This window comes from Pezoporus wallicus, unplaced genomic scaffold (genome assembly GCF_028554395.1).
Source record: "Pezoporus wallicus isolate ANWC-B61680 ecotype Strahan unplaced genomic scaffold, APGP_CSIRO_Pwel_v1 contig_7842, whole genome shotgun sequence".
Taxonomy (NCBI): Eukaryota; Metazoa; Chordata; class Aves; order Psittaciformes; family Psittacidae; genus Pezoporus; species Pezoporus wallicus.
The window spans coordinates 329,716-356,342 of NW_026638766.1; the positions used below are offsets into that span (position 1 = coordinate 329,716).

At 53.5% G+C, this 26,627-nt stretch overlaps 1 protein-coding gene across 2 annotated transcripts in view; it reads left to right on the forward strand.

Annotated features, from left to right (window-relative positions):
- PPP2R2B (protein phosphatase 2 regulatory subunit Bbeta) overlaps positions 1–26,627 on the forward strand; it is a 60,006-nt gene that overhangs the window by 14,176 nt on the left and 19,203 nt on the right. Inside the window, exon 1 of one of the 2 annotated variants that reach the window (XM_057412397.1) lies at positions 1,857–2,078. The exons of the other annotated variant lie outside the window; for it this stretch is intronic. Within the exon in view, the coding sequence (XP_057268380.1) occupies positions 2,009–2,078 (70 nt within the window). The 5' untranslated portion in view covers positions 1,857–2,008. Of the gene's footprint in view, positions 1–1,856; positions 2,079–26,627 lie in introns of those variants that run through there. 2 annotated transcript variants of the gene reach the window in all.

Sequence of the window (26,627 nt, forward strand, 5' to 3'; positions counted from 1 at the left end):
TCTGGGATCTGAAGGGAGGATGTGATATGGTAATATCTGCTTATTAAAAATCCATCTTTATTTTTCTTTCCTGGCGCTGGGATTGTTTGAGCCAGATTGCTCCGGTGTCTCACCCAGCATACACAAGTGCAGGCAAACACACGTGGCAGGCAGAAGCAGTCTGGTTCCAGGGTGTAGAGGTTTGGTTTTACCTTTCCTTTCCTTCTCTCTTCTCCTGTGGGGGTCCGTGCTCTTCCCTTCCCTTTGGACACAGGAGACTGAGCCCGGAGCCGTCAGTTGACTTTCCTGGAGCCAGCAGCAGTTCTGAGTCCTGTAGTGCTGTGTTCGGGTCCGGTCCCCTGCACTGTAGCATCTACAAGGAGCTACCAGCAGCACAAAAGTTGTTTTTAAAGCACAACATTACCGCTGTGGCTCTTTCTGCCCTGCAAGAGGGCTTTGGTAAATTCATCTCTGCTTGGCCGTGAATCCATGGCTCGGTCCTGTGCCGTGTCACAGTGACTTCAAACTGAGCTGTGGATCTTGCCCACTGCAACTGAGAGCAGCTTCAGCCACAAATACAGTGTGCTTGCTTAACTTAAACATGTGTCTGGTGATTGTAGCAAGGAACTCAAATTCCAGAATAACTCAGTGAACGCTTTGGGCATGGAGACTTCAGGCTTGTGCCTGTCTGATGAATGCTTCTGGTTTGTCACCTCAGTAATCCCTGTATTAACGAATGGCCTGTGATGTGATGTGCTTCACTGACAAATCCTTGAAGTTATATATGACTGTGAGGAAGTGCTGGAGTTCTCCAAGGTGCAGGTTTACAATGCTTTTTATCAACCTCAATGTGACAGCATGTCAGCAAGTGGAAGAGAGGCACAGTGAGAGCCTGGGAATTCACCTTGCCTCACAAGGTCACCACACGGGGCAGAAAGAGCTTTTTCCTCTCTCTTGCCTTTCATCTGAGAGGATCCACACTCATCAGTGGTGCTGCCGAGTGCTCTGTCCACATGATGTGCACACTGGACATACTTGAGTCCTTGAGCCTTCTTGTTCAGAGATGTTATCTCCTGTGCTTGCCCTGAAATCAGCAGCTCCCAAGGAGGCAGTGTGATTGCAGCAGAATAGTAAGAGGCTGTAAAATCTTGAACCTTCCCAATGAGATTTTAATTATGATACTACAGTTAGGAGAGGAAATTTATTTGCAGCGCACCACTGTATTTACAGTTATTCAGCATCTTTGCCCATTCCCTCTGTATCCCTTATTTCCCCGCTTGTCCCAGTACCAGTAACACTCCCCACTGATGTGGCACTGGGCTGTCAAGGCAGCTCCTGTGCTGTGGCAGAGCGTAGTTTTGCTGAGGTGGGCGCCAAGCTCTGGGGTTCCTATGGCTCACCCTGAGCTCACGGTGCTTCACCCGCAGCCCCTGTGCTTGCGTCTTCCCCAGTGTCACCGACCCACCTTCACTCCTTCCCATCCCTCACTGACCTGAACAGCCTCGGCGCATCCCTACCCCTTCCACAGCCGAGAGGGATGAGCCTGGGTGTGGTCACCCCCCCCCCCCGCCTTATTGGTGCTGGCGTGGCTGCCCCATGGCCCTCGCTGCAGCCTCTGTCCCAGGGCACGCGGAGCTTACACGCAGTGGCTCTTCTTCTGCCAAAGAAGGGGCCTGGTGTCAGAGCCCGGCTTAGTTCTTGTGTCCGGGGCAGGCAGGTCAGGGAGGGGCACTTTCCGGAGACAGAAGCATCCCTCGGAGGCAGGAGCATCCCCGGGGCAGGGGCAGCGGCAGCGCCGCGCTCCGCCCGCCCGAGACGCGCCGTGCCCGACGGGGCGGGCGGAGCTCCGTGCCGTGCTGTGCCGAGCCAAGCCGTGCCGTATGGGAGGAGCCAGCGGGCTCCACCGCCCCTGCGCGCCGCCCCCCCCCGCCACCGCCGCGGCATTTCGCGGCCGGCCGCCGCGGAGCAGGGCGCGGGGGGATGATGGATCTGCGGCTGCTGAAGCCCCGCGCCCGCCAGCCCGCCGTCAATGGAGGAGGACGTTGAGACCCGCAAGATCAGCAGCAGTTTCCTGCGAGACCACAGCTATGCCACGGAAGGTGAGCGAGTGCCGCGGAGCCGCAGCCCCTTTCCCCGCAGCAGGTGGGGGGGCCGGTCCCGGCCCCTGTCGAACCCCCGCTGCCTGCATCGGGGCCGGGCCCCGCTCCCCCCTGCCGAGCCGCTCCGCGGAGGCTCAGTCCGGACCCGCTGACCCTCTCCGGTGACTCAGCAGCGCCGGACCCTCCGGATCCCGCGGCGCTGGGCCCCCCGAGCCGGGCTGGAGGGTCCGGCCCGCCCCGCGCTGGCCCCTCGGTGCTGTGAGGGAGCGGAGCCGCAGCCGGGCAGGAGAACAGCGAACCGGGGTCCCAGGACCCCCATCTCCACCCGGGCATCGGGAGCGGAGCGGGTCGAATCGAGCCCGGCCCCGCCGGCAGCCTCCAGCCCAGGCCGATCGCAGCCCGTTCCCCGAGGAGCCGGGACCGGTTCCGGGCTGGGGGCTCCCGGCAGACGGGAGGCGGGCGGGAGCGGTTTCAAGCTCGGCTTCCTTAGGTTACAGCTGCATCAGCGCATCCGCAGGTGGCCTGTGGCTGCAGCGGGGTTGTCAGACTTGGAAATAAGGTAGATCCCGGTGCGGTTCTCGGTACAGAAATGAAATAGTTATCTCAGGGCTATTTTTGCTGCAAGCCTCTGCAGGAAGAATTGCGTGTTCTGACTTGCGTGTTGCGGGGGTTGAGGAGATGCCAAATCTGTTGGACATGGCCAGTGTCAGCCCCGGCGAAGCTCACGGGTGCGTCTGAGCACGGTTTCCCGCAGGCTCGGGCAGCGGAGCAGACGCTGTGGCCATGTTCGGATCAGGCATCTGAAGGGAGCTGCAGGCTGCTCGTGATGCTGCAGCTGCCACAAAGAGGGAGGCTCCACCGGCGGGGCTGGAGGAGTGACAGGGCAGGAGCAGCGGCTGCCTCTGCTGCCCTTCCCGACAGCCCAGAGCTGCTTCCATTGCCTCCAGCCTCCCCATGCATCCTTGCCTCGGGAGGAAAACACAGCCACTGTGGAGCAAAACCACCGGCTCCATCCCTCCCGGTGGCACTGACCCCTTGCATCCAACTTCAGAAAACAGGCTGAACACCAGGGAGCCTGGGCAGGCTTAGTAGTAGTAGTTAATAAATAGAGGCTTATTAATAGTAGCTAATAAATAAAGGCTTATTAATAGTAGTTTGGCTGATTAGTAGCCAAAGAGGCTTTCCTGTGCTGGTTCATCCTCCTCAGGCTCAAAAGGAAGCCAATGTAGGACCAGACTTTGGGAACGTTATTACTCCAGCCCATGGCTAAAGGAAGGTTTATCAGGAACATATCTGGTTTAATACAGGAGTGGAAAGCTTTGGGTACCTGGTGAGCCACAGAAAACGGCCATAGGGACGTTCGTGTTGCCTGTGTGTGGCTGGAACATCAGTGCCAGGCACTGGCAGTGCCCAGAGCAGGGAGGTGGCACACCGGCTGTCCCTGGCTCGCTGCTCCTGGTGTGTCACATGTGGGGCTGGGTGGCAGACGCCTCACCGGTGCAGGAGGCAGGGAAGCTCTGCCGGAGGGGTGGGATGGAGCCGAGCTCCCGTGTCCACAAACCTGGCTCACATCACTGCGGGCTGTGGCGGGATGAATTTGCTGTTTCTGTGTTATAAAAGGCAGCTGCAGCAGGCAGCAGACAAAAACTGGGGTTATAGCTGCCCTGTTGTGACCTGCTGAGAGCGTGGTTTCTGTGGCCGGGAAGAATGGAGGGTTGAGGTGAGCCTGATGAGCAGATATAGTGATTTCAGTGACGCCGGGGCTTCCAGGGGTTTTCAGGGGTAAGATCCAGTCTGTTTCGTAATCCGTGGTGGATTTCCTCAAGCTGCACGCTGGTGTTTTCAGAAGAGCTTTGTGTGCTGTATGAGAAAACCATAGCCCAGCTCTGCCCAGTAAACGGGCCGGCAGGGTTTGTGCGGCGGTAATGGACTCATCCGAGGGATCGCTGCTGCTGCGGCCGGACTGAATCAGCCTCAGGAGCCTGTTTGGTGGCTGTCTCTCAGCTGGGAGTTTCTCCTCATCTCATGCCGCTCGGGACTTGTGCTTCTCCATGCGGTTGTGATGCTGGAGGAAGGCTGAATGTGCTCTGAAATGGTAGATCTTGCTAGCGAGGAAAACAAGTGAAGGAAGACGATTCAGTTCTATTTTTTATTACACGTGAAAGCAGAATGTGCCTAAACCGATGTGGTCGGTAACATGTCTTGAAATAAAAATCCTTCCAAATCCTGCTCCGGAGGTGAAGGCTCCAAGTGAAGGTGTCCGTGGTGTGTCAGTGAGGGAAGGATGGGGTTATGCAATTCGGTTTAGTGAAGTGTCGTCACTTAAATAGGTCTGGTATTTGAATGCAAATGCGGGATGAGGATGGCTTTTCAAAAGCAGACACTTGAATGCCTCCTTCTTACGGTGCTCAAGAGTGCTGTTAATGAAGGAGGTGCAGCCATTGTGCTAACTCGACTTTGGCTGCCAGAGAATACCGAGTTGCAGAGATGCAGCTGCATCCCCACACTTGGAGCCGGGTGAGGCTCCAGCCTTGCTGTTCGGTTGTTGGCTGGCCCGGAGCTGGCAGCACTGCCGTGAACGGCGGGTTCCTCGTGAGAGATGCTCGCAAAATAAGCTTGGTTTGTTCTGCTGCATAACCCCATCTTCATTGGCAATTCTGCTCAACGCCCAGCCAGAAGTAGGACAAATTGAGACTATTTGGATACAAACAAACCGTTTGAGTAGCTTGCACTGCTAGACGTGCTTCCTAGAGGCGTGGGGCCCCTGCACATTGGCCCATTTCCAGTAGCTTGACCCAAAATGCCCATCCCCTGAAGTCTTCAAGCTCTGCGTGTCACCTTTCTTGTGTGGTGCTGCCCACCCAGCAGGTCCCCCAGTCCTCTTGGTGGTTGACAGTTGGGTAGATACCTCCAGACAGAGGAGGGATGGTGTGAACACCCTGTTCTGTGCTCCGTGCCCTGATGAGAGGGACATTTGGACCCAGCCCATGTGGGTTCAGGTGGGATGCCTGTGAGCACATGGTTGTGCTGTTGGAGGAGGACCCTTGTCCCACGGCCACAGTGTGGGCCTGCTGTGGGGCCAGCTGTGATCCAGAAGCACCCCTGGAAGGATATCCCTGTCTCTCATCGGCTCTGCCAATGGAGTACCTGCCCTACAGGGGCTGTGTGGCCTCAGGGGTGCACCCTGTCTCCTGGGCCATGGCTCCCTGCATCTGCTTTTCAGTTGCTCCCCACACCCCTTTTCCCAGTGTGCTGGCTGAAGTCCATCGAGTCTTTAATCTCTTTGAGGAGTGTTTCCTAAATCAAATAGATTTTTCCATTGAGAAATCTATCATTAAGCCCTCATTTCCTTTTCCTAGTTTAATCCTGTTACTTCCAGCTGAAACTCCCTTGCCTCTCTTGTCATTCCCGTTCCACTTTTTTCCCTGTCCCACTGTCATACTGTGCTGCTGGAAGGAGCTGCCTCTGCCCTGATGCTGAGGACATGGCCTCATGAGTCCCCCCACCAGGAGCTCACCAGGAGCTGTGGGTACCCTGGAGCCGCTGGGTGCATGAGCAGAGGATAAATTCAGGCTCCCCTGCTCTGTTTTGTGGGGAGAAGCAATCCGTGCCATTACAGCCTGACCAGGTGGTCACCCGCCTGCAGGGAGCACATTCCAGAAGCAGCCTGGGTCATGCTGTGCCAGGTCCCTAAACACTGTTTCATTTCCCGGTCAGTTTGTGAAGAGAAATCTGTGGCCACAGTGACCTCTATAAAAGCCTGCATGTGGTTCCCAGAAAAGCACAAGGTGCTTGACCCCAGCCTGGGTTCACGGTGAGAGCTGGTGGGTATTTTTGTTGTTGTGAATGATGTCAGTTTATTTTGGGGATCATCTGGATTGGGATTTAATTAATCCAGGAACCTCCGTGAAGTTGTTGTTTTATCACATAAATCCTTTGATTATGAAACATAATCCCATCTTTTATGCTTTTTATTTATACACATGCACTATGTTTAGCCCTCCCTTCCTCTTCTAGAGTCTTTATTCCAGCCAGGTTGGAAGGACCCACAGGCGCATCTCCCTCTGTCTAATCCTGGGATCACTGTGAGGAGAGCCTTGTGCTTGTAGTGCCCTGCGTCAAAGCCGACTTGGGGATACTTTTAAGTTCAGATTAATGAGAGAATAGATATGCCTGGGGATGCTGTAATCTTGGGATTAGTGAGAGGACTGGGAGCAGGTAATGAATGATGTGACTCTGACCCGGTGCTGATGGTCTGCGAGAGTGCCTGGTCACTGGTGACAGCATCTGTGGGGCACTGCACGATCCTCAGGTTTCCAAATGGGATGGTGGGACTTGGTGGAGTGGTGGAGGCCTGGGGCAACAAAAGCTTTCCCCATGCCCCTTCCGTCCTGTCCCTTCTGTGCCTATCTCCGTTTTGTGCCTCCCCTTGGATGTGCTTGCTCCTCAGCTGGCTCCTGCAGTGATGGCCGGTCTCTATAAACCACTGGTGTCTCATCAGTGTCCTGCAGCCGCCAGCGTGTGTGGGGCTCCATGCCATGGTGGGGGTCTGCCTTGGGCTGTGTCGGGCAGGGCACAGGGAACTTAAGTGGGGAAACTTCTGGAGGTCTGGAGGAGCAGCAGTTGTGTGAAGGGGAGCAGACTTGGGAAGTTTTCCCATGGGATAGTCAACCCTTGTAATCTTTCAGTATCTGTGAGGCTGGATAAGGTCATGAGAGCTGTCAAGGCTTACTAAGCACGGAGAGATCACCTCTGGCTTGGGAGGCCCCTGAGCTGAACGTTGTTAGAGGGTGGGAGAACATGATTGGAAACACATTACGTGATTTCGCTGTTGGCGTGCATCTCCAGTTATCCATGGGGGATGGGATGCTGGGCTGGATATGCTTTTGGTTTTACTCAGTATGGCCTTGCTCCCTGGCAAAGCTGTTGTCACTTGTGTGAACAAGAGTCCACAGGGCTCTACCAAACCCCTAACACCTCCTTCCCAAAGATATCCTGTCCCTGGGAAGTCAGCAGGTCATTGGGCTTAAGGCAAATGCTGTGGCAGCATCAGGTACCCTAAACTGGGAGTTAAGAGCAGAGGAGCACCCCTGCCAGTGGCTTGGTCACTGGTTGTGGGAATAAAGGCTCATGGAAGAGATCCTTTGGTAATATGTCCCAGCTGCTGAAAATGCCACCGGTGTGGGCTGGTGACTCCTGTAACCCCTGTGAGAGGTGTGAGCTGTGCACACGTAGCAGAGCTGAGGTGCGTTGACGTGGCAGGGTGCTGATGAGGCAGGTTAAAAATAGCAGCTGCTTCCTCCCCATCCCTCCTGATCTCAGCTGCTGGAAGCACTCAGGCTGATGTGCTGAGCAAGCACAATGCTCCAGCTGCAGCCAGGGCTGCACGGAGCCTGGGTACCGCAGGGAATGCACTGGGCAGAAGTGTGCTGGTATCCACCACTGCAGGGATCTGGGGAGCCCTGCCACAGTGGAATGCTGCATGGCAGGTCTGCCTGGGGCCTATGGGTAAACCCCAAACACCCACTGGCATCTCATCACAGCATCCCTGTCTAGCACCACCCTGGGTCTGGGATGCCTGGCAGCCCTGGGCAATGGCACCTGAGCTCCTTGTGGCCCTCCCAAAGTCCCTGTGACTTATGGGGCTGGCGACTGCCCTGGAGCTGGGGCAATGCAAAATCAGAGCCCAGATGTGGAATCAGTGCGTTATTCCTACCTTGTCAGAAACACAGCTTGGGTCCTGCTGCCCTCCCCAGTAGAGGTATAATTGAGCCATCAGAGTCAATGTCTCCATTCAGAGCAGTTGTTTCAGTGCTGGTTGTTGTTTTTCTCCTGCTTCATTGTGAGCCTGATTTCTTGAGGGGAAATATTTGAAGGGTCTTTGAGTAGTTCCCCCCATAGCAGGGAATGGCAGTGCTCCTCTCGCCCGGTGCCACTGGCCTTTGAATCACTCTGGAAGTGCAGGCATGGATTAGTGGGACCTCGCTCACCGTGGCAGAGTGAAGGGAGTCCTGGGTGCTGTTGTTATTCTTGCCACAGACTCATAGACTGACTGGATTGGAAGGGACCTTAAAGCTCCTCCAGCTCCAACCCCTGCCACAGGCAGGGACCCCTTCCGCTAGAGCAGCTTGCTCCAAGCCCCTGTGTCCAACCTGGCCTTGAGCATTGCCAGGAATGGGGCAGCCACAGCTTCTCTGGGCACCCTGTGCCAGCGCCTCAGCACCCTCGCAGGGAAGAGCTTCTGCCTAAGAGCTCCACAGAGCACAGCAGAGGGGCAGAATCCTCTTCCTGAGCTGCTGCTCATGCTCTGGGGGTGCAGCCCAGCACATGCAGGGGTTCTGGGCTCAAGAGTACATGGGGAGCTTCTCATCAACCAAGCCCCCAAGGTCTTCTCCTCAGAGCTGCTCTGTCCAGTCTCCACTCACCCTGCATTTACTCTTGGGTAGCCCTGGCCCAGGGACAGGGCCTTGTACTTGGCCTGGTTGAACTTCATGAGGCTGGCATAGTCCCACTTCTCCAGCCTGTCCAAGTCCCTCTGGATCATATCCCTTCCCTCCAGCTTGTTGACCAACATCCTTGTGCTGTTCCCTGTGAGGTTTGCCATTGCATTGAGCAGTTAACCGAGTTGGGATGGTTTTTTGCTTTGCCCTTCACAATCCAGCCCCCTCTTCCTGCTGGGCAAAGCCTGGGCGAGCAGAGAGGTGATGGGCCAGGGAAGCAGTCAGAGGAGTACCCTTTATTGTAGCTTTGCATTGTTGTTGAGCCTTTTCGATAACCCGGCTGTTTTCCATAAGTTGACATTTTCCCTGTGTCAGATTCAAGCTTCTCCTCAGCAATTTGGTCCTCTGAATCCTTCCAAGTGTTGCCTGGGCTGGCCCTTCTCAGGCCAGGTTTTTGTCAGGGGTGCTGGTGGTGGGAGGGGACATTGCAGCCTTGGGGCTGGAGGCGCTGCTGGATGGATGAGAGGAGCCTCGTGGCTCCTGCTGTAGTACTCCGAGGTGTGACAGACACCTTGGGCAGCAGGAGCAAAGCCAGGAGGGGCAGGAGCTTTGTGCTGGGGCTGTGGGAACCGCAGGAGTCCAGGCAGCAGGGCTGGGGAGAGCTGGTATATCCAGACAGCTTCTGCTCGCTGCAGTGCTGTCTGCCTGTGCGGCACAGAATTGCTCTGCAGCCTTTTTGTTTCCCTTAAAAGCTGTTTCCCTGCGTGCTCGTGCAGTGAGTGTGCGTAGAGAGGGCCGGGGACCATCCCTCCTAAAGCAGGTCCTGTGGATGGAGAGGTAACTGAAATAGGCACCAGAAACCAAACCAGACAGCCGATCCCGTTTCAATCTCTGTCCTGCATTTCAGTTGATTCCCTCTTGAAGCCGTAAACCACCACCATTATCTCAGCTTCCCGAGTATGCAAAAAAATTGCTGTGATTTTCCTACCCTTGGATCAGCCCGTATCCATATTCGCTGAATAACAATAAAATGTTAATGGAGATAAAGAGTGTTATCTCCCTCATGTCTATTTTGTCATCGGAATAACTTTAAATGTTGAGTGCTGAGATTTATAGATGCCAAGCCTGCTCGGCAAAAATAAATCATGTTCCATAGTGCACATTACCATTTATTGCTGCTGTATTATCTGAAGCCAGAGTGGGTGTAAACCCAGTGATAACATCCTCGAAGGGGGCTTCAATAATTTTGTAGTTAAATTTAAAAATCCTGTTGGCTGCCTGGTTTGATTTGCAGCTCCTTTTAGTGCAGGGGTTTCCAAGTGGAAACTGTCGAGGATGCTGGTAACAGGCTCCCCAAGAAGTACGGTGACAGGAGAAGAACCGGCTCCTGGCAGAGCCGCTATTTCAGCTGCAGCCTTGGTGAACCAGCCCTGCACATGCGGCTTCCCCAGGACACTCTTTTCCAAGGCTCCGTAGGCCTTGGGAGGCCACTGGGGTTTTTAAACAAGCATTTCCTTGCATTCCATTTGTTAGCTCTGTGAGCGAGGGAAAAGCACCCTGACTGGTGAAAAGAGCCTGTCTGATGAACGTGGGCATTTGACCAGATAGTGAGAACCAGTCACTGACGGTTCTTTTCTGCCGCCAGCCTCGCAGCAGTGAGCGGCTGATGAGCAGCATTAGCTGGGGTGACAGATTGCTCCGCTTGCAGCCTGAGGAAACCTTACCAGCACGGAGGTCAGGGTACGGAGGCGCCTGTCCTTCCACCTCGCGCTGACGGAGCTGCCTCACTGCGTGGCTCGGCCTGATGGGCGCCAGATGCGATCGGCGTCGGGGGGGCCGTGGTGTGTTTAACACCTGGCTCCTACCCACCAGCCGCGCCCAGAGGCACTCTGCGGAGCACCGCGAGCCTGGGCTGGGTGTTCCTGGTGCAGCCCCGCAGAGCCCTTTGCCAGGGCACGGCAGCCCGAGGACGGTGCCTCCCGGCCTGCGGTGTGTGCTGCGGGAAGCTGCCGGGGGAAAAGGAGCTTTGTGTCCATGGGGCCCTGCTCTGTTGCCGCACGTGCACGCATGCGGTGATGGAGCAGGAGATGGGCTCTGCTGCTGGAAGTCAGACACCGGCAGAGGTGGACACTGCTCTGACTGTGGCTGGAAAGCTGCGTGTGAAAATGTGCGTGTGTGGGATCAGGAGGTGGGAAATGGAGAATTAGAGAGGTGGTTTCTGAGAGCCCTCCCTCACAGTCCCTAACTAAACTTGGCCTTGGTTGCAGGAGGCTGACAGACCCTTAATTACAATAACAGCATGAGCAGTGTTGCTTTGTAACTGGCTCCCCACTGAAATTTCTGGCTCGCAGGAGTGGTGTGCCAGATGTCTGCTTGTGATTGCTCTGCTCCTGCAGACTGGTGCGGGGTAATGCTCTCCGCTGGAGGACGAGCATCATGCAGGTGTCCAGGGGAGGCCCTGTTTGTCTGCCTGGTTTCTTGGCAGATGCGAATCCCATCTCATAGGCCCACCAAAAGCTTTACAAGTGGCTCTGCAGCAATTGCCTTCTGCAAAAAGTCATTGTGTCAGAAGACATGGGGGAGAACAGGGATCTGCACGTCTCCCAGAGCCATGTATTGCTGAATTTCAGTGATGTTTCGGAGCCCCAGCCTTAGCTCTGGTCTGTGGGTTCATGCAGCTGTGAGACCCAGCATGATTTCAGTCTGCTGAGACACGGCCCCATGCACAGTGTGGCTGGAGTCGTGCAGAGATGGGTCCTGGCCTGTGTGACCCAGGGCGTTTGCAAGGCTGGAAAATGCACGGACGGTGCTCTGAGAATGTGACTTCTGCATCTGCTGGGCTCTTGGTGTCGGGGTAGAAAGCAGCCTGGGGCTGGAGAGAGCCAGAGGCTCAGTTGCTGTGAGGAGTCTTGGTCCGCTGCTAGCAAGCGTGTTAGGCTGTGGTGAGCGAGGAAGCCAGGGAGAAGCCACTCTCAGCCAGGCTGGCCCAGTGCTGGGTGTGCTGTTGGCATCCTGAAGGCATCTCCTGGTTTGTCACATCCAGCGATGGGCAGCTGGAAACTCCTCTCCCCCAGTACCAGCCAGGTCAGAGTGTCCCTGCAGGTTATGGACCCTGTTCCATACTGTTGTTTGACCCCTTGATGTAGTATTTTCATTTAGAGCCCTACAAAATACAGTAGCTTGGTGCTATTAATGAAGGGCCTCCAGCCAGCAAGAGGTTGTTCAGCTTTTTTTAGCAATGAAAGCAATGAAGAGGCATCCTTTATTAGTCATTGGGCAGAAAGTGAGAGGTCAGTACTTGTGGCACCAACCGGTTTAGTTTGCCCAAAGAGGGTGTTTGTGATGCCATGCATTGATCACCTTGTAGATGGGGAGCTCATGTCAGTGGAGCCAGACCTGTCTCCCCATGGTCCTCAAGGTGCTCAGGGGTCAATCAGTGCTCACCACTGGCACGGCACCCCTTGGGGGCAACTCTCCCGTCCGAGAGGCTGATGCAGGGATCCAGCCCCAGGCAACAGCAATCACATCCGGCTTAATGCTGGGGATGGAATAGCAGCTCCTGGTTCTCACCCAGCACTCCTTCACGAGCAGGTCTCAAAGTACCTCAAAAACGTGAGGAGGATTCTTGCTCATATTTTACAGGTGTATTTAGTGATTCTTACCCATCAGTGCACATCCAGGCAGGGTGCTGATCTTGGCAACACTGCTTTGAAGCCAAAGCTGAAATCTGCAGCAATGCCTTGTGTGCGCGGGGCTCTCGGGAGGAGACAGTGGCGTCTTGTCATGTTTGCACATTTGATCTAGCCTAAGAACTTTGTAATAAGGATGTTTATGAGTTAATCACATGTGACACTTTGTTTGCTCCCCGCTGCAAGCCTGAGATGTGTGTGTGTGGATGTGGGGAAGTAGATCATTGTTTTTTTGGCCTTGTGTCACCGTAATGCATTATCTCCATCTGGTTGTCTCCTCCCTCCTTGTGTCCCTCAGCTGGAAGTAAGTGTGTACCAGTGGCTATTAATAGCTGAATCCTGCTACAGTCTGCTCTTGCAGATGGGATTCTCAGCTTCTGAAGCCTAAAACTCTAAAGCAATACGCTGTGTGGTCCTTAATGCAATTAGGTTTGCTCTAAGTTAGGTTCTCAAGGCCAAATGCTGACCTCGGTTTCTGTGTGAAGGTTGCCCATCAGTGTCCTGGCCTGGTGATCCCAACCAGAGCACTCCCTGTCACTCCCGTATCTGGTGACGTGCTTTGTCACCAGCACTGTCTGTGTGGTAAATACACGTGTGAGATCCTGTCCTGGCACTGCTGGCCATGCAGCCCTTACGGTGTGTGTGGTTTATAGTGCCGGGGCAGGAGGGCATCTGCCAAGTCCTATCCCTGGCAGAAGGGTGCGGGCACCAAGCCTTGTCCTCGCCCTTTTCCTTCCCACAGCCCTGCCCTTTCCCAGCTGTCCAGCTCCTCTCAGGGAAGCACGTCCAGTGACGGACCTGCCGATGCTGGAGCAGCATGAGAGCAGCGCAGGGTGGGACAGACCTCCTTCAGCAGCAGGAGGGACTCTGCAGAGAGGTATTTGAGGAGAAAGTGTCAGAAACTGCTCCAAACGGCTCACGTGTGGGGAGCTTCCCCTCGCCGGGGACCCACGCAGCCCTGGGAACCGGCGGGTCTGTGGAGGTTTGTTCTTTGAGGTGTTGCTGTAACTATGAGAGCTCTGCTTTCTCTCAGCCAGAAACTGCTGTTACAACAGCGAGGTTGTTCTTAGATTCATTTTACCTCTCTGTGCCCAGGAGGTGTCTGTCCCATTCAGCGCTGGCTGGGGATGCGCAGAGCATCCCACCCGAGGTCCTCGCTGTGTTCACATTCCATGGCTTGGCCTCAAGGAGTGATTGATGCTGTGACTATGGCCAGTGCCAGTGCCATTCCTCCTCTACAGGGGCACTGAGCTACCTGCGCTGCTCTGAGGCTCTTCTGTTTGCACAGCGGTGATGCAGCCAGGCTGAAGAATATGTCACTGCTCACTTCACTGGCTAGAGATGATCGTCACGGCTGCAGACAGGAGACCTGCCCTGGTTTGAAGTCCCAGTGTGCAGCTGAATTCCTGACTTCTGTAGCGCTTCGTTCTCCATCTTTTGAGAGCTACTCCCTCACCAAACCTCTCCCTTCCCTCGCAATCTGTTTCTGACAACGTGTGAAGTTATTGACAAGGTGATGAAATCTGGTGGACAAGGATTTGCCAGAAAAAGAAGGCTTTTTCCCTCTGCATATGCAGTCTCAAGCCTTCAAATGAAGCCATCCTCCCCCCTGTAAAACCTGCGTATGCGTTCAGAGCAGCAACTGCTGGTGGTAACCGCCGAGCCGCTGGTGGTCTGGTGGCCTGCGGGTACAGTGGTACGTCCTCAGTGCACGTGCAGGGCCTGGAGCTCAGAAGAACTGTGGGTGGTGACAGAGTACAACAAAAATACACTTTGGTACCGTCCTTGTGAGCTCTCCTCGTTGGGTGCTGTGTACTGCTCAGCAGTGTCCCTTCCGCCCGCAGGGTAAACGCACAGCGGTTCCATCACCTGGAAAGAGGGGTGATTTTCAGTGCTGTTTTACAACATCAGTCTCAGGATGTGTCTGTTTTGGACCTCTCTGTTGTGATGGGCAGGAGTGGTGGCCTGGGCCTGGGCAGGAGTCACTGTGGTGACTGGTGATGGTAGCACAGGGACCTAGTGCTGATGGTGACTCTGCAAATGCTTTGCAATCCACTGATGACATTGACTTCTCCAGTGAGTTTAATGTGAAAGAATATGAATAAGGTTGGCTTCGTTAACTGGGAAGACCCATGGGTGATGATAGTAGCTCATCCAGAGGAAGATTTTGGGAATGGGTTGATGGGAAACAGTTCTGTCTTGGCAGAAAGACTTGAAATGTGCATAGTTAATGCTTGGTTTGGGTGTCATTTGTTCCTGGCTGTTCCATTGCCTTCAGCTGTCCTTGCAGAGGTGCCTTTCCAGAGCCAGGGCTGAGGCACGGGTTGCTCCAGGGGCTGAGGGTGCCCAGCCCAGCAAGTAGCAGAGGCGGCTCCTTCTCCAGCCCTTGTGACAGCAACAGGGGCTGCATCTTCCCAGTGAGGTTTAAATAGTCTTGCATGACAGCACATTAAAATACAAGCTTGTTTTAACCATTGCACTCGGTTACATCCAGTGTGAGAATGCTCAGAGACAGCTTGGCAAGATTGTCAGATTTAGCTTTTGTTGTGCTCCTGGCAGTGCTATTTGGAGGCTGGAAGGGTATTTTAGGTATATTTAATTACAGTTTTTGCTTGCTTAGCAAATTGCTGCTGGTACAATTGTTAACCTGTAGTAAAAAATATTAAAGCAGATGGAAAACATTCAAGGCATTCTTTTGTCCCATCCTTCTCCACAAGATGGGGAATACAGTATTTATGTTTATTGGCCAGTGCTGTTTCCTGGCTAGCAGGGTTTGCAGCAAATGACTGTGTGCGTTTCTTTTACTTTCCAAAAGCCATTGATTTTTGCAGCATTGCAATTAGAAAACAAGAAGCCTATAAAATGATGTTATTCCTGTATTTTAAAATGGAGTTTCGGCCTCCTGCTGTCTTTTTATTGGTTTCCCCCCTTCCCAGCCCTGCTGAATGTTGCTTGAGTCAGCATGTTGTAATTGGCCTGTGGAGATCCAGGTCTTGCTGGTATCACTTCAAACCCAAACAGTTTCGCTGCAGTTTCACCATTCCTGAGCTTCCCATGTAACAGGGGAGTGCACACGCTGCTGTGCAGCTCCTGCTGCAGCTCTATTGACTGGGAGCCCTTGGCTAATCACTCCTGTAATTAAATTCTTCACTAGGAATAAAGTTAATCTTCTCGGAGCATATAAAACCTGACCCACAGCCTGCTCAGGCAGAGACTGCTGTTCACAGGCACCTTGATCCAAGCGTAAAGGGTCTGTGCCCAAACCAGAAGTAATTAGTGTAAGTAGATATTGCTTGTCCTGAGCTAAGGAATTAGAACAATGAGCTGTAACTGATGTGGCAGCTTTCTGCTCATGGCTTCTAGGATTTCAAGGTTTTGCCAGTTCCCTTTGACCTCTGGTATGACACAGCTCTGCTGGAGCCCCATCCATCTGATGGGTGCATCGGTTCTGCCTGGCGAGTGGGATGCTGATGGGGGTTGCTGGTTGTGGATGGGTTGTCTCAGCCCTGTGGCACTCGGAAGTTGGGCAGAGCTCAGGAAAACTTTCCCCAACTCTTTTCCTCTGTTTGCATAAACATATTAATAAACTAATTGACCAAATCCTTGCTGGCTGGCAGGAGCATTAAGCTTGCTAAGGGTAGCTGATGTGAACCATATGGTTTGGTCCCAGGGCTTCTTTGGGGTTTTAGCAGAGGTTCAAAAAGTGCCTATTTGCATCATCTTAAAGCATTGGCATTCCAAGCACTAATAGTTTTGCATAATTTATTACCCTCACGGTAGCTTTGCTCATACTCCTAAGTTCAACTTCAAAGTACTGCAGCAAAACAAAACAGAACAACGTGAAGTGCCAGGCGGGCATTGCTGCGTTTCGTTGGATGGAGAAACCCAAACGTTCTTTCATAGCCATAACAGTTCTTGTTCATTTATTAGAGCCAAAGTCAAAATAAGATCTTTTGCAGTAACCAGCCTTTGCCTTTCCTGATCAAAATTAAGTGCCTGTGGAAAGCAAACATGTGTCACCCGGATGATGCCAGGTACTTGCCATCAGCTGCTTGGACAATTAAAGTACATTTGTCAGTTCCACTTTTATTTAGGGTGAGATGCACTTGCCAGCTCTCACATGCTGCCTCAATGCAGCACCAGCACCGAGTGTTCCACTATGGCAGGACTGTTACTTGCTTCCCCCTAGTTTATTTGCAATGCCTAGTATCTTTGCAGCAAATATTATTATATCTACGATCAGAAACATGGGTGAAATGTGCAGCAGTGCCCCTGGAAGCAGAGCAATGAGGGGTGTCCTGAAATCAGGACTTCACCAGAGCCCTTTACTTGGGAAGTCTAGTTTGCCAGTTGTCTGTTTCCCCTCATCATAGTCTTGGGTCTCCTACCAATCGATTCTGCCCTAGCTAATGGATGATCATGGAGAGCAGCAGGGACCTGCTCTCATGGTCTGGGTCCCTCCCATCCTTGTGTGGATGCAAATGAAGGGTACCAGGGAGATGTCAACCATTACAATAGGCAGGATCTGGATGAATCAGTGTGTGGATCATTGAGCATCTTTGTTGTAAAACAAATGGCCCGTGATCAGTTAATCATATCAGGAAACATCTCCCAGACCTCATGGCATTATTCATAAGTCCTAAATCCTCTTGCAGGTTCATAAACAGAACATCTGTTAAAATATGGAGAAACTGCAGCCGGGAGCAGCTGTTGGAAATGTGGCTGCTGCAGATTGCAGGGAAAGGAGCAAGAGAGTGAATTTCTTTGCAAAAGTCTCATCTCTCCGCTGTTGGAACCACCCTTCTGCCTGAGCTTCAGGACTCCTTCTGCTGAGCCTCCCGCTCTCGCTGTGCTGGTGCAGCCCTGTGTAGGGTTTGTGCTCGCGTGGCTGATGGCTCATGGCGAGCTGGGCAGGGGGCAGGCAGCCCTGCAAGGGGGCTGGGGTGCACCAGGCAGTGAAGGAGTGAATTGCATGAAGGAGCAGCCTAAAAGGAGCTGGAGATGATGCAAATCAATTAGCAGATCAAAGGCAGAGAAACCAGGTCCCAAAGAAAGGGGTTGGTAAAGCAGCGTACGCTGGAGAGAATTAAAAATAGGTGTTAATAAACACGGGCTGGGCTGCTCAGCCATAAAGTGAAAAAGAAAATGCTTGAGGGTGACCAGAGAGCTCCCCCATCCCAAGCCCCTTGTCTCTGCGGCTCAGGCCCAGCAGCAGCACCCATGGGTGTTCTGTTTGGAGGGCACAAGCTGCAGCCCTCCCACCCTTCCGAAGTTGTTGCCTGGGGGCGGCCCTTCCCCTGCTGCTGGTACCACAGCTCTTTGCACCCTCACACACAAGTGACGTTTGAGGGTACCCCTCACTCTGGTGCACTGGTGGGTGATGAGCAGTGGGATGATGTGTGGCAGTGTGATGTGCAGCGAGGTGCTGTGCAGTGGGGTGCTGTGCAGCGGGATGATGTGTTGCAGTATGATGTGCAGTGGGATGACGTGCTGCAGGATGCTGCGCAGCTGGGTGCTGTGCAGTGAGATGATGTGCAGTGGATGATGTGTTGTAGGATGGTGTTCTGCAGGATGATATGCAGTGGGTTGATGTGCAGCAGGATGCTGTGCAGTGAGGTGATGTGCGGCAGGGTGCTGTGCAGCGGGGTGCTTCTGTGTTAAACTGCTTTGCCAGCTGTGTACAACTGGGTGCTCTGGGCCACATTCAGCCCTGCTCCAGAGTTGAGGCTGCCTTTCCAAAGCAGCTCTCTGCGTGTTCCTCCGTCCCTGGCAATCGGTTCCTTCTGCTGAAGGCCTAGAACTGATGTCTGTTGCTTTTCCATCATGATTAAAAGGACAACAATGACGACAATCCAACTGCGGCCGTCCCAATTTACAGTTCGTGTTTCAAGAAAGTGGCTCTTATGTCTTGCCAGCCCTCGGCACGTTCACTCGTTAAATTATGCGTATGCTAATGAAGTGTGAAACCCAGCCAAATAACAACTCTGTGATCGCTTTGTGTCCCCAGAGCGTTGTGGGGGGGTTATTATTATTGTCTCCTGGTTTGTGACCCGCTCAGGGCCTTCTTCCAGCACCGCAGGTTAATTAGGGTTTTCACTTCTTCCCTCTGAAGGCGCCCAGACGGGCTCGCAGCCCACAGTGCAGTTTGCGTGTCCCATTTGGAACGAAGCAATCCTCAGATTTCATGGAAGTGGGGAGCAGGTTCCCAGCACTGAACTCCACATCATCATGTCCTTCACTTTGTAGCGTGCTGGAGGGGACTCTGTCAAGCGTGGGGTGTCCTGTCTGCAGTGGTTGGTGTCCAGGCTGCAATGGTTGTTCTGGGGTCTGATGCTGTTCCCTGGCCCCCCGACTGTGTGCTCCGTCCCTGATGAGGAGGGGGAAACCCAGTGCCTTGTCTTGGGATAAGCATGAGGCAGGTCACGGTAACATCTGGTAACCTGCTTTCTCCTTGACAGTGCAGGGAGGAATAGAGACGGGGCACCCAGCTCTCATCTCACTGGGGGGTGGTGGTGGTGGTGATCTGCAAAGCCATGAAATTGTTTCTGGAAGCTGGGCTGTGGGGGAACACACTGGTTATTGCTGCGGGGTTTCAGTGGGCCTGTTGTCTCCTGTATAACTGTGTCTGTTTGGTGCTGACCAGCAGTGCTTGGGGCAGCCTTGACGGCCGGGTCAGGCAGGGACGGCAGGGTCGGGGCCAGCTTTCACCCTCGCCCTCCTCCTCTCGTGTTGTGGCTTGTGTACAACATCTTCATGCACGTGGTGCCACGCTGTTCCCCTGGGATAGGTGTGGAGCCACACTCCTCAGCACCACTCACATCCGTGTTCCGTGTGGGCACAGGACAAAACCTGCTCTGCACCTTCTCTGGGGTGGGGCTCTAACTCTTGGGAGTTACATAGGGGTGAGGAAAAGGTGCAGGAGCCCCTGCCTTAGCTGTAAGACCTCGCTAGGAACAAGGAGCTTCATCTCGAGCGCTAGTTCCTGCACCCTGGTGGATGAACAACGCCAGTGTTGTCTCAACGTAACGATTTTGTCCAAAATGTTTTGGTACTAATGCTGCCTCAGGAAGCACTGTGTGTAGCATCAGTGATACAGGCACCAGAAACAGAGCTCCCAGCAAAGACCTGCAAATTCCCTGTCAGAATCAACTTAATTAAATCCCCTCTGACTGGAAGAGGGTTTTCATTCGATCTAATGAATATCCGTGCTTCCATTTGGAAGCATGTTACATCCCAGAGTTTATTCCCTGATAACAGGCAAGGTTTGTCTGCTCTTTCCCAGGAAAGATAGATTAAAATAAATCCAAATAAATTGTCCTTTCAAGGGGACAAACCCCATGGTGGAATGATGAATTAGAGATGAAAAGCAGGGGCTCTGCAATGGAATTTGCCAGTGTGGACAGAACAGCGGGCTGGGGGGGCACATCCTGAGCTAGTTCACTCTGCATGCAGGAGCCGGTCTGGGGTGCTCACCTGGAGAATGGACACGAGCAAGTTTGTGCTGGGGTGTCCTCAAATGCACAAGGAGCCAAGGGGTCCTTGGTGCTGCGGGGCCGTGGCGGGGGCTCAGCCCCTGCAGGTGCAGGTTGCTCAGGTCCTGTGCAGGGGGGCACTGCTCACCCAGCACCTCCTGCCCACAGCCCAGCTCAGTTCTGACCCACGTCAGCAGAGGAGCAGGAGAACTCGGAGCGCTCCAAGGATCCTTCCTCTTCAGCTCCCTGAAATCCTGGCTGTTGCTGAGTCAAAATGACCAGACTGGGTTGTGCTGATGAAAAGGCTTTGCCAGAGAGTGACCAGCGGGTGCCTCTAGTCTTGTATAGGGTCCTCCAGTGTTCTGCTGTGTTTCTTGTTGAGGATGGTGATGACTAGCAGCCTAGCTGGGATCTGACTGTGGACATCTTTCAGCTTCAAGGTATTAGTTCTCCCATGCTAAAGACGAATTCTTGTTATCACAACCTAGCAGATCCTAAAAATAGGACGACCATGACCTCTCTATTTCAGACATGGATTGAGCAGTGATTTATCGCTCAGGGAAGTAAGCAAGGTTATTTCTTTCCTGGGCAGGCAGGAGGAGGTATTCCTGCAGTATGTTACTTACTTAAGCACACTTAAGCCTTACTTAAGCACAGCCGGGTGCGTACATGGGATTCCTTGTTGGTTTCAAAAGGAAATATTTGTTATTTGCACTTGCAATTTCTAACCCAAGTATTTTTATACTCTGTTACTTATCAGCAAGGGCAGAGTGTGTTCTTACTGAGACAGATCATGGGCCATCTCCTGGGTGAAGCAGCTCAATCAATGTGTGAGGGCTTTCTGCTCCCAGGCAGCACGGGCTCAGCTCTTCCTGGAGGTGCTGGGGCCATAGCACCACAATGGCATCTGCTCCCCATTGGAACTGGGCAGGACTCTACAGAGGCTGGTGCCCACTACGTTTTCTGAGCCATGACATCAGGCGGTGCTGAGGTACAGAAATGTACCTCTGCACGCTGCAAACTGGTACCAGCAAAAACGCACGGCTCAGGGATGGGCTCATTTATAGCTGTAATCTCCTCCTTCAGCTGCTGCGCAAATTACTTTTAAGCAATTCATTTCAGTGGCTCAGAACATCACTTAATGAACCCCACACTGAACTGAAAGAAAGGAAGTTTAATTAAAATACTGCATGGAAAATGTCTTGAGACAAGCTTCCAGGGGCAGATTGGAAGTGATGGCGCAGACATCCAGCTTCCCTTAGAAGCGGTGTTAAAGTAGGCAGAAAATCGAGCTTATGATGAGCTTTAAGCGGAGCAGACACAATGTGTGTTGTGGACTGGCCCCGTGCAGAGGCTCTGTCAAGGTGTCCTGGGTTAAGGTGTGTTTTTGCCCTGCTTGCAGGGGTTTGTGGCCCAGACGCAGGAGTCGCGGTGGTGACAGATCCCAGTGTCAGCCACCGGCACAGTGTCCTGCACAGCAATGGGAAGTGTTCCCCCCGCGGGAACAGCCCCATCCCTTGGGCAGCATCCCCGGCACCACTGCGCCCATCAGGAAAGAAATCCTGTCGTGATGTCTCCCTGCTTGACAGAGCCCAGATGTTGCATTAAGCCTTCTTTAGCTGATTAAATTCAGATCTCCACAACAAATGCCAGGGACTGTCTGTATGTAGCTGCAAGTGTGTTTGCTTTCCCCTAAATATAGAATTGGGATATTCATAGAACCACAGAATCCCAGACAGATTTGGATTGAAGGGACCTTAAAGCTCCTCCAGCTCCAACCCCTGCCACGGGCAGGGACCCCTTCCACTAGAGCAGCTTGCTCCAAGCTCCTGTGTCCAACCTGGCCTTGAGCACTGCCAGGGATGGGGCAGCCACAGCTTCTCTGGGCACCCTGTGCCAGTGCCTCAGCACCCTCACAGGGAAGAGCTTCTGCCTAAGAGCTCATCTCAGTCTCCCCTCTGGCAGGTTAAAGCCATTCCCCTTGGCCTGTCCCTACAGGCCCTTGTCCAAAGCCCCTCTCCAGGGTTCTTGCAGTCCCTTCAGTCACTGGAGCTGCTCTAAGGTCTCCCCTTAAGGAGTCTTTTCTTCTCCAGGCTGAACAAGCCCATTAATATTAAGCACATTCTTTCACTCTCTGAAGGCCACGTGCCCCATGCATGCTTTCTACATAGGTTAAGTGTTGGCTGAGAGCACTCAGCTGCCCCATGCAGAAGGCTTTTATCTTCTGCTGGCCGTATTCCCTGTTTGCCTTTTCCCATTCCCAGTGCATGCCAGACCCACCCATGTCTCACAGTGGTGTTTCTCCTCCAGCTCCCTCGCCTGGTGCCAGCAGTGCTCCTGTTCTTGGGTGTCTTCATGGAAACTCTGCAATGGGTCCACCCTGTTTGCACAAGGTCCCCCTTGCAGCACTGTCCTCTTCCCACAGTGGGGTTTACTGTATTTGCTCTCTAAGATACATTCTAAGGTGTCACCCTCATTATGACTTTTCACCTTTAGAGAGGGAATATCTTGGGGCTGTACCTGACAGGGGGCTGCAGTCTCCAGTTCATAGCTGGAGCTCTGCAGAAGCAAATCTCTGGGGTGGTCACTGAGTGCTGTGCTGCTGTGTTCAGCTTGTTCCAGGAGCACCAACCTGGAATAATGAGACACAGAATGACATCAGTGCCAGACGGTAACAAATTTTGGTGCTGAGCTGGAAGCAGCTGCTGTACATGAGGGGAAAGCTTGCTGCTTCCAAACCGTGCTCGCGCAGCCGACGTTTGGGTACTTCTAATTAGAATATGAAAAAACCAATGGGTTTTGCTCATAAGCAAACAGATGGCTTCAGCAGGATGACCAGAAAGACAGAATGCGTGGCATGCTGAGCGCTTTGGCAAGGCATCCCTCCTGGTGCTGCACCGACCCTTTTGATGTCACAGTAATTTAACAGTGGTGTCCATGCAGTGGGGTTTCCTGCGTGTGCAAGGCAACAACCTGCGAACACGTGTATGTCCCGCTGGTCAGAGCTGGTTCCTGTCGTGGTCACCACGATGCTGATCTCGCCAGAACAGCAGTCTTTGCATTCTTGCTGAAGATAAAGATCTTTTTAATAAGAAGAGGTGGGTGTTGTTCATACCTGTGAATTGTGTTTCCTGTGTCAGCTGTTCAGGTCTCAGCAACCAGTGGTGTCATTGGAAACTACAGGTTTTGGGGAGGCATTTGCAAAGCAGGCTGTTTCTGGGTTGCTTATTCCTTTATGTCCATGAGTGAGAAGTGCCCAAACAATCTCGTGGCAAACCTGGTGCAGAGCCCGAGGTTTGTAGACATCCTTAGGGTGTTTCAGGGCGATGGTGTGGGCAGGATGAAGTGGACTCGATCGATGCTCAGGTACTTTTTGCAAAGTCTAATTTATTTCAGGAGCGTGTTTTTGCCAGCAGACTTGGATTTTCTGTTACTGTTCCTAAGGCCAATTCAGCCACATCGCGGAGGTTTCTGTCCTGTGTACCTTGGAGTCCCCTGACAAAAGGATGTGTGTGTCCTGCCCCAACCCACTGCTCAGCTGGGGTCTTCAGGGGGTCGAGAGCTGGTCCCTGTAGCACAGGCTGGGCCATCCTGCCCCAGGAGCACTCGCTTGCCCACAGAGGATCCAGGTCTCCCTTGCGGTGAGGTGCTCTGTGGCACCATAAAGCAGCTCTCATTCTCCTCTGCCAGTGAGAAGCGTTATTTGCACTGGTAGAGATTCTCTGGGTCCCACGCTAACGGTCTTGATCAGCACACTGTTCCCCGTGGCAGGTGTATGTAGAGCAGCTCTGTGAGGTTCTCATGGCCTGACCAATTCAAAACCGTCATTAATCCATGAGCTAACGAGTTGTGCATCCCAGCGCCGACAGAAGAGCTCTGTTGCATGTGCACGCGCAGGCCCGGCAGGAGCCGGCTGCAGACGCCGGTGTCCGGGGCTGGGGCAGCCCTGTTGGGAGCAGCCCTGCTGCTCTCTCCTGCATCCCTGCTCATCCCTGCAGGGCCAGGGACAGCTGAGACCCATGCGGTGGCCGCACTGCGTGTCCAGGCAGGGGGCTGGAGCCCTGCGGCTCCTGGGTCTTGTGTTGAGGAGGGAGGGTGGGAATGAACGTGTTTCTGCTCCAGCTGGGAGAGGTCCTGGAGCTCCCTTGGGATGGAGGCTCCCGCCCCCTGGGTCACCCCATGTGCCTGTAACATCAGGTGTGACGAGACAGGTTGGACACAGGGGCTTGGAGCAAGCTGCTCTAGTGGAAGGTGTCCCTGCTCATGGCAGGGGTTGGAGCCGGATGAGCTTTAAGTTCCCTTCAACCCAAAGCAGTCTGGGATTCTGTGATTCTATGAAGTCAAGACGCATTGGGGTGGAACAGAAGTACCTTAGCCAAGTGCCCTACTGAGTTGTTTCTGTCTGAAAGCTGCTGTTGGCTTTCTTTTCTATTTGATTATTCTACTTCCATTAATGGCGTACCCATTGCATTTTGAAGCTGTGTGGTTTCTGCTGTCTGCATTCAGCCCTGGAGGAGCATTCAATGGTTGCCACCCCATGATGGGGACAGAGCACTCAGGACCACGGGAGCTGCTGCTCTCTGTGCACCTTCGTGCACTTCCATGACAGCATTTCCTCCTGAACTCTCATTTCCAGCATTACAGTGAATTAAACCTTGCAAGGATGGTGGGGGATGTGAATTCACATTCCTTTATGGAGACACTCTGAGCAGGCGCTGCAGTGGGGGATGCTGCAGTGCTGTGCTGGGGGAACTACCAGATGGAGTTTCGTTTGTCTGGGTGGTGGCACTAAATTATTCTCTGCTGTAACAAGGGCAGAGAAATCCTGAATGTGTCAGTATCCTTAGCACTTAGATCTAGGGGAGTTGTTCCATTCTGGGGAAGAGCAGCAGCTGCCGCCGGCTCTGCAGCATCTCACTGTCATGATGAGGACCTGTCCCCAGCAGTGTCCAGCCCCCCCAAGCTGCGGGGAGGTCTCACTGGGGGCCATGACTCCATCTGATCCCTGCAGACTATACAGATCAGGATGGGGCAGAAGAATAGGCCTGGGCTTTTCCCAGGGCCTGGAGGTGCTCATGGTGTTCTGCAAAGGCCATCGGCCCTCTGTGGCTGCAGCCCCAGCCCAGCTGGGATGGAGGGCTTGGGAAGATGCTGTGCCGTGCTTTACTGCGCTGTGCTGTGCTATGTCATGCTGTGCCAAGCTGTGCTGTGCTGTGCTGTGCTATGCCATGCTGTTCCGTTCCGTGCTGTTCCATGCTGTGCTGTGCCGTGCCATGCAGTGCCATGTGGCGCTTCATGGTGTCAGCAAGCAGTGGTTTTTCAGGGCTTTTTGCTGATGATCACAAGTCCTTGCTGGGCTTAATGCAGTGGAATTGATTTTGGTTTGCCAGGTTATCATTCACATCAGCAGGGAAAAATCAATGCAGGTCAATCATGTCTGATTTTGCATGCCATTAGATCCCAGCTTAATCTCTGCTGTCCTCTTCCCTCCCACCGCTATGGACCACACGGTTTAAGGGAGGATTGATGTCCTGGGCTCAGCCCAGTGTCACCCTGGGAGCTGCGCCTTGCCCATTCTGGTGGGACTGGGGTGGCACTTCCCTGTCCCCTTCCAGCCCCATCACCTTGTCCAGTCTTCCCTCTTCCGCCTGTCTTTTCTGTAGCTGAGGGTTCCAAAGTGCTCCTTGGTTTGGTTGCTCGCTCCAGGTTTCACAGGCAGGGAAGAAAGCTGCATCCAGGTCCTTGGATGAGGTTTCTGCTCTGCCTGCTGGGATGGGACCTGGGGTTCTGGCTCCGCTGTGGAGCTGCTGGGTGCTTTGTTTTGTGGGGGGTGTTTCCACGACGTCCTGGGCGCACCCAGTGTGAACCTGGAAGGATCCCAGGTCCCTCAAGTGCCCAGGACGGCTCCTCGGGTGCCTTCCTGGGGCACAGGTCCCCCTGGGTGTGAATCGGGACTGGCCCCAGAAGCATCCTCCGTTTGGTGGCCAGTTGGTGCCCACCACAGGCAGGGTTGGCCTATTTGCATTTGGGACTGGGTTTGGGTTGTTTGCTGGTTGGGTTTGGGGTTTCTTCTGTTGTAAGTCTGTACTGTAACAAAAGTCACGGCTCCTTTCAAATACCTTTCAGTGTTCAAGCCTGCACGCTGGTATCTTCACAACTCCCCATCAAAACCCTGCAAGGCTTCATTTAAGGCTCTGACATTCAGCGTATGTTCCTCGTTGCTGACAGTGTGTGTGTTTCAGGGTTATTAACACCCCGTTATCTCTTTCATTTTTAAGAGATGCAGGCAGAAAGGGAGAGCGGGGGTATCTCTTTTACACAGTGAAATGCAGGGTCTCACAGTTCCTGACAAGGTGGGACACAGAGGCTGTCACTGGGTTTGGAACTGGCTCCTCCTCCGGCTGTGCTGCGTTATTCTGTGGACACTTGAAGGTTTGTGTTCTCCTCAAACCCCCTTCCTGAGCTCAGGGCGCACCCCTTGCCACGAGGGGTGGATGCAGAGATGGGGTTTTGCTGCACTGAGAACCCTGCAGAGGGCCCATGGTGGGGCTGGTGGCTCTCACGGTGCCAGACGTGGCTGTGTCCTTCATTTCCCCCCCCAGGCCCACCAATTTTTCATGCCCTCCTTGTGCTTTCTTCATCCACCTGAACGGTTTCCTCTGCAGGTGTTGATTTTGTTCCCCAGTTCCCTGCTGGTGTCCCATTTGCTTTCTCCACCAGCAGCAGGCTGTACCACAGTGCCCTCCCCACCCAGCACACCCCCCTCTGCCCTCGCTCTCTTCAAGGCGCTGACATGGGGGAGAGGAGAGACGTAGTTGCAGGGAGCTGTTATCCCACACTTATCAGCATTAAACTGGATTTGACAACTCGGAGCCTGGGATTTGAATGATCTAAATCCTCCCTCATTTGGCAGCCTGATTTGCTGTTATTTACGGTGCTTCCCAATTT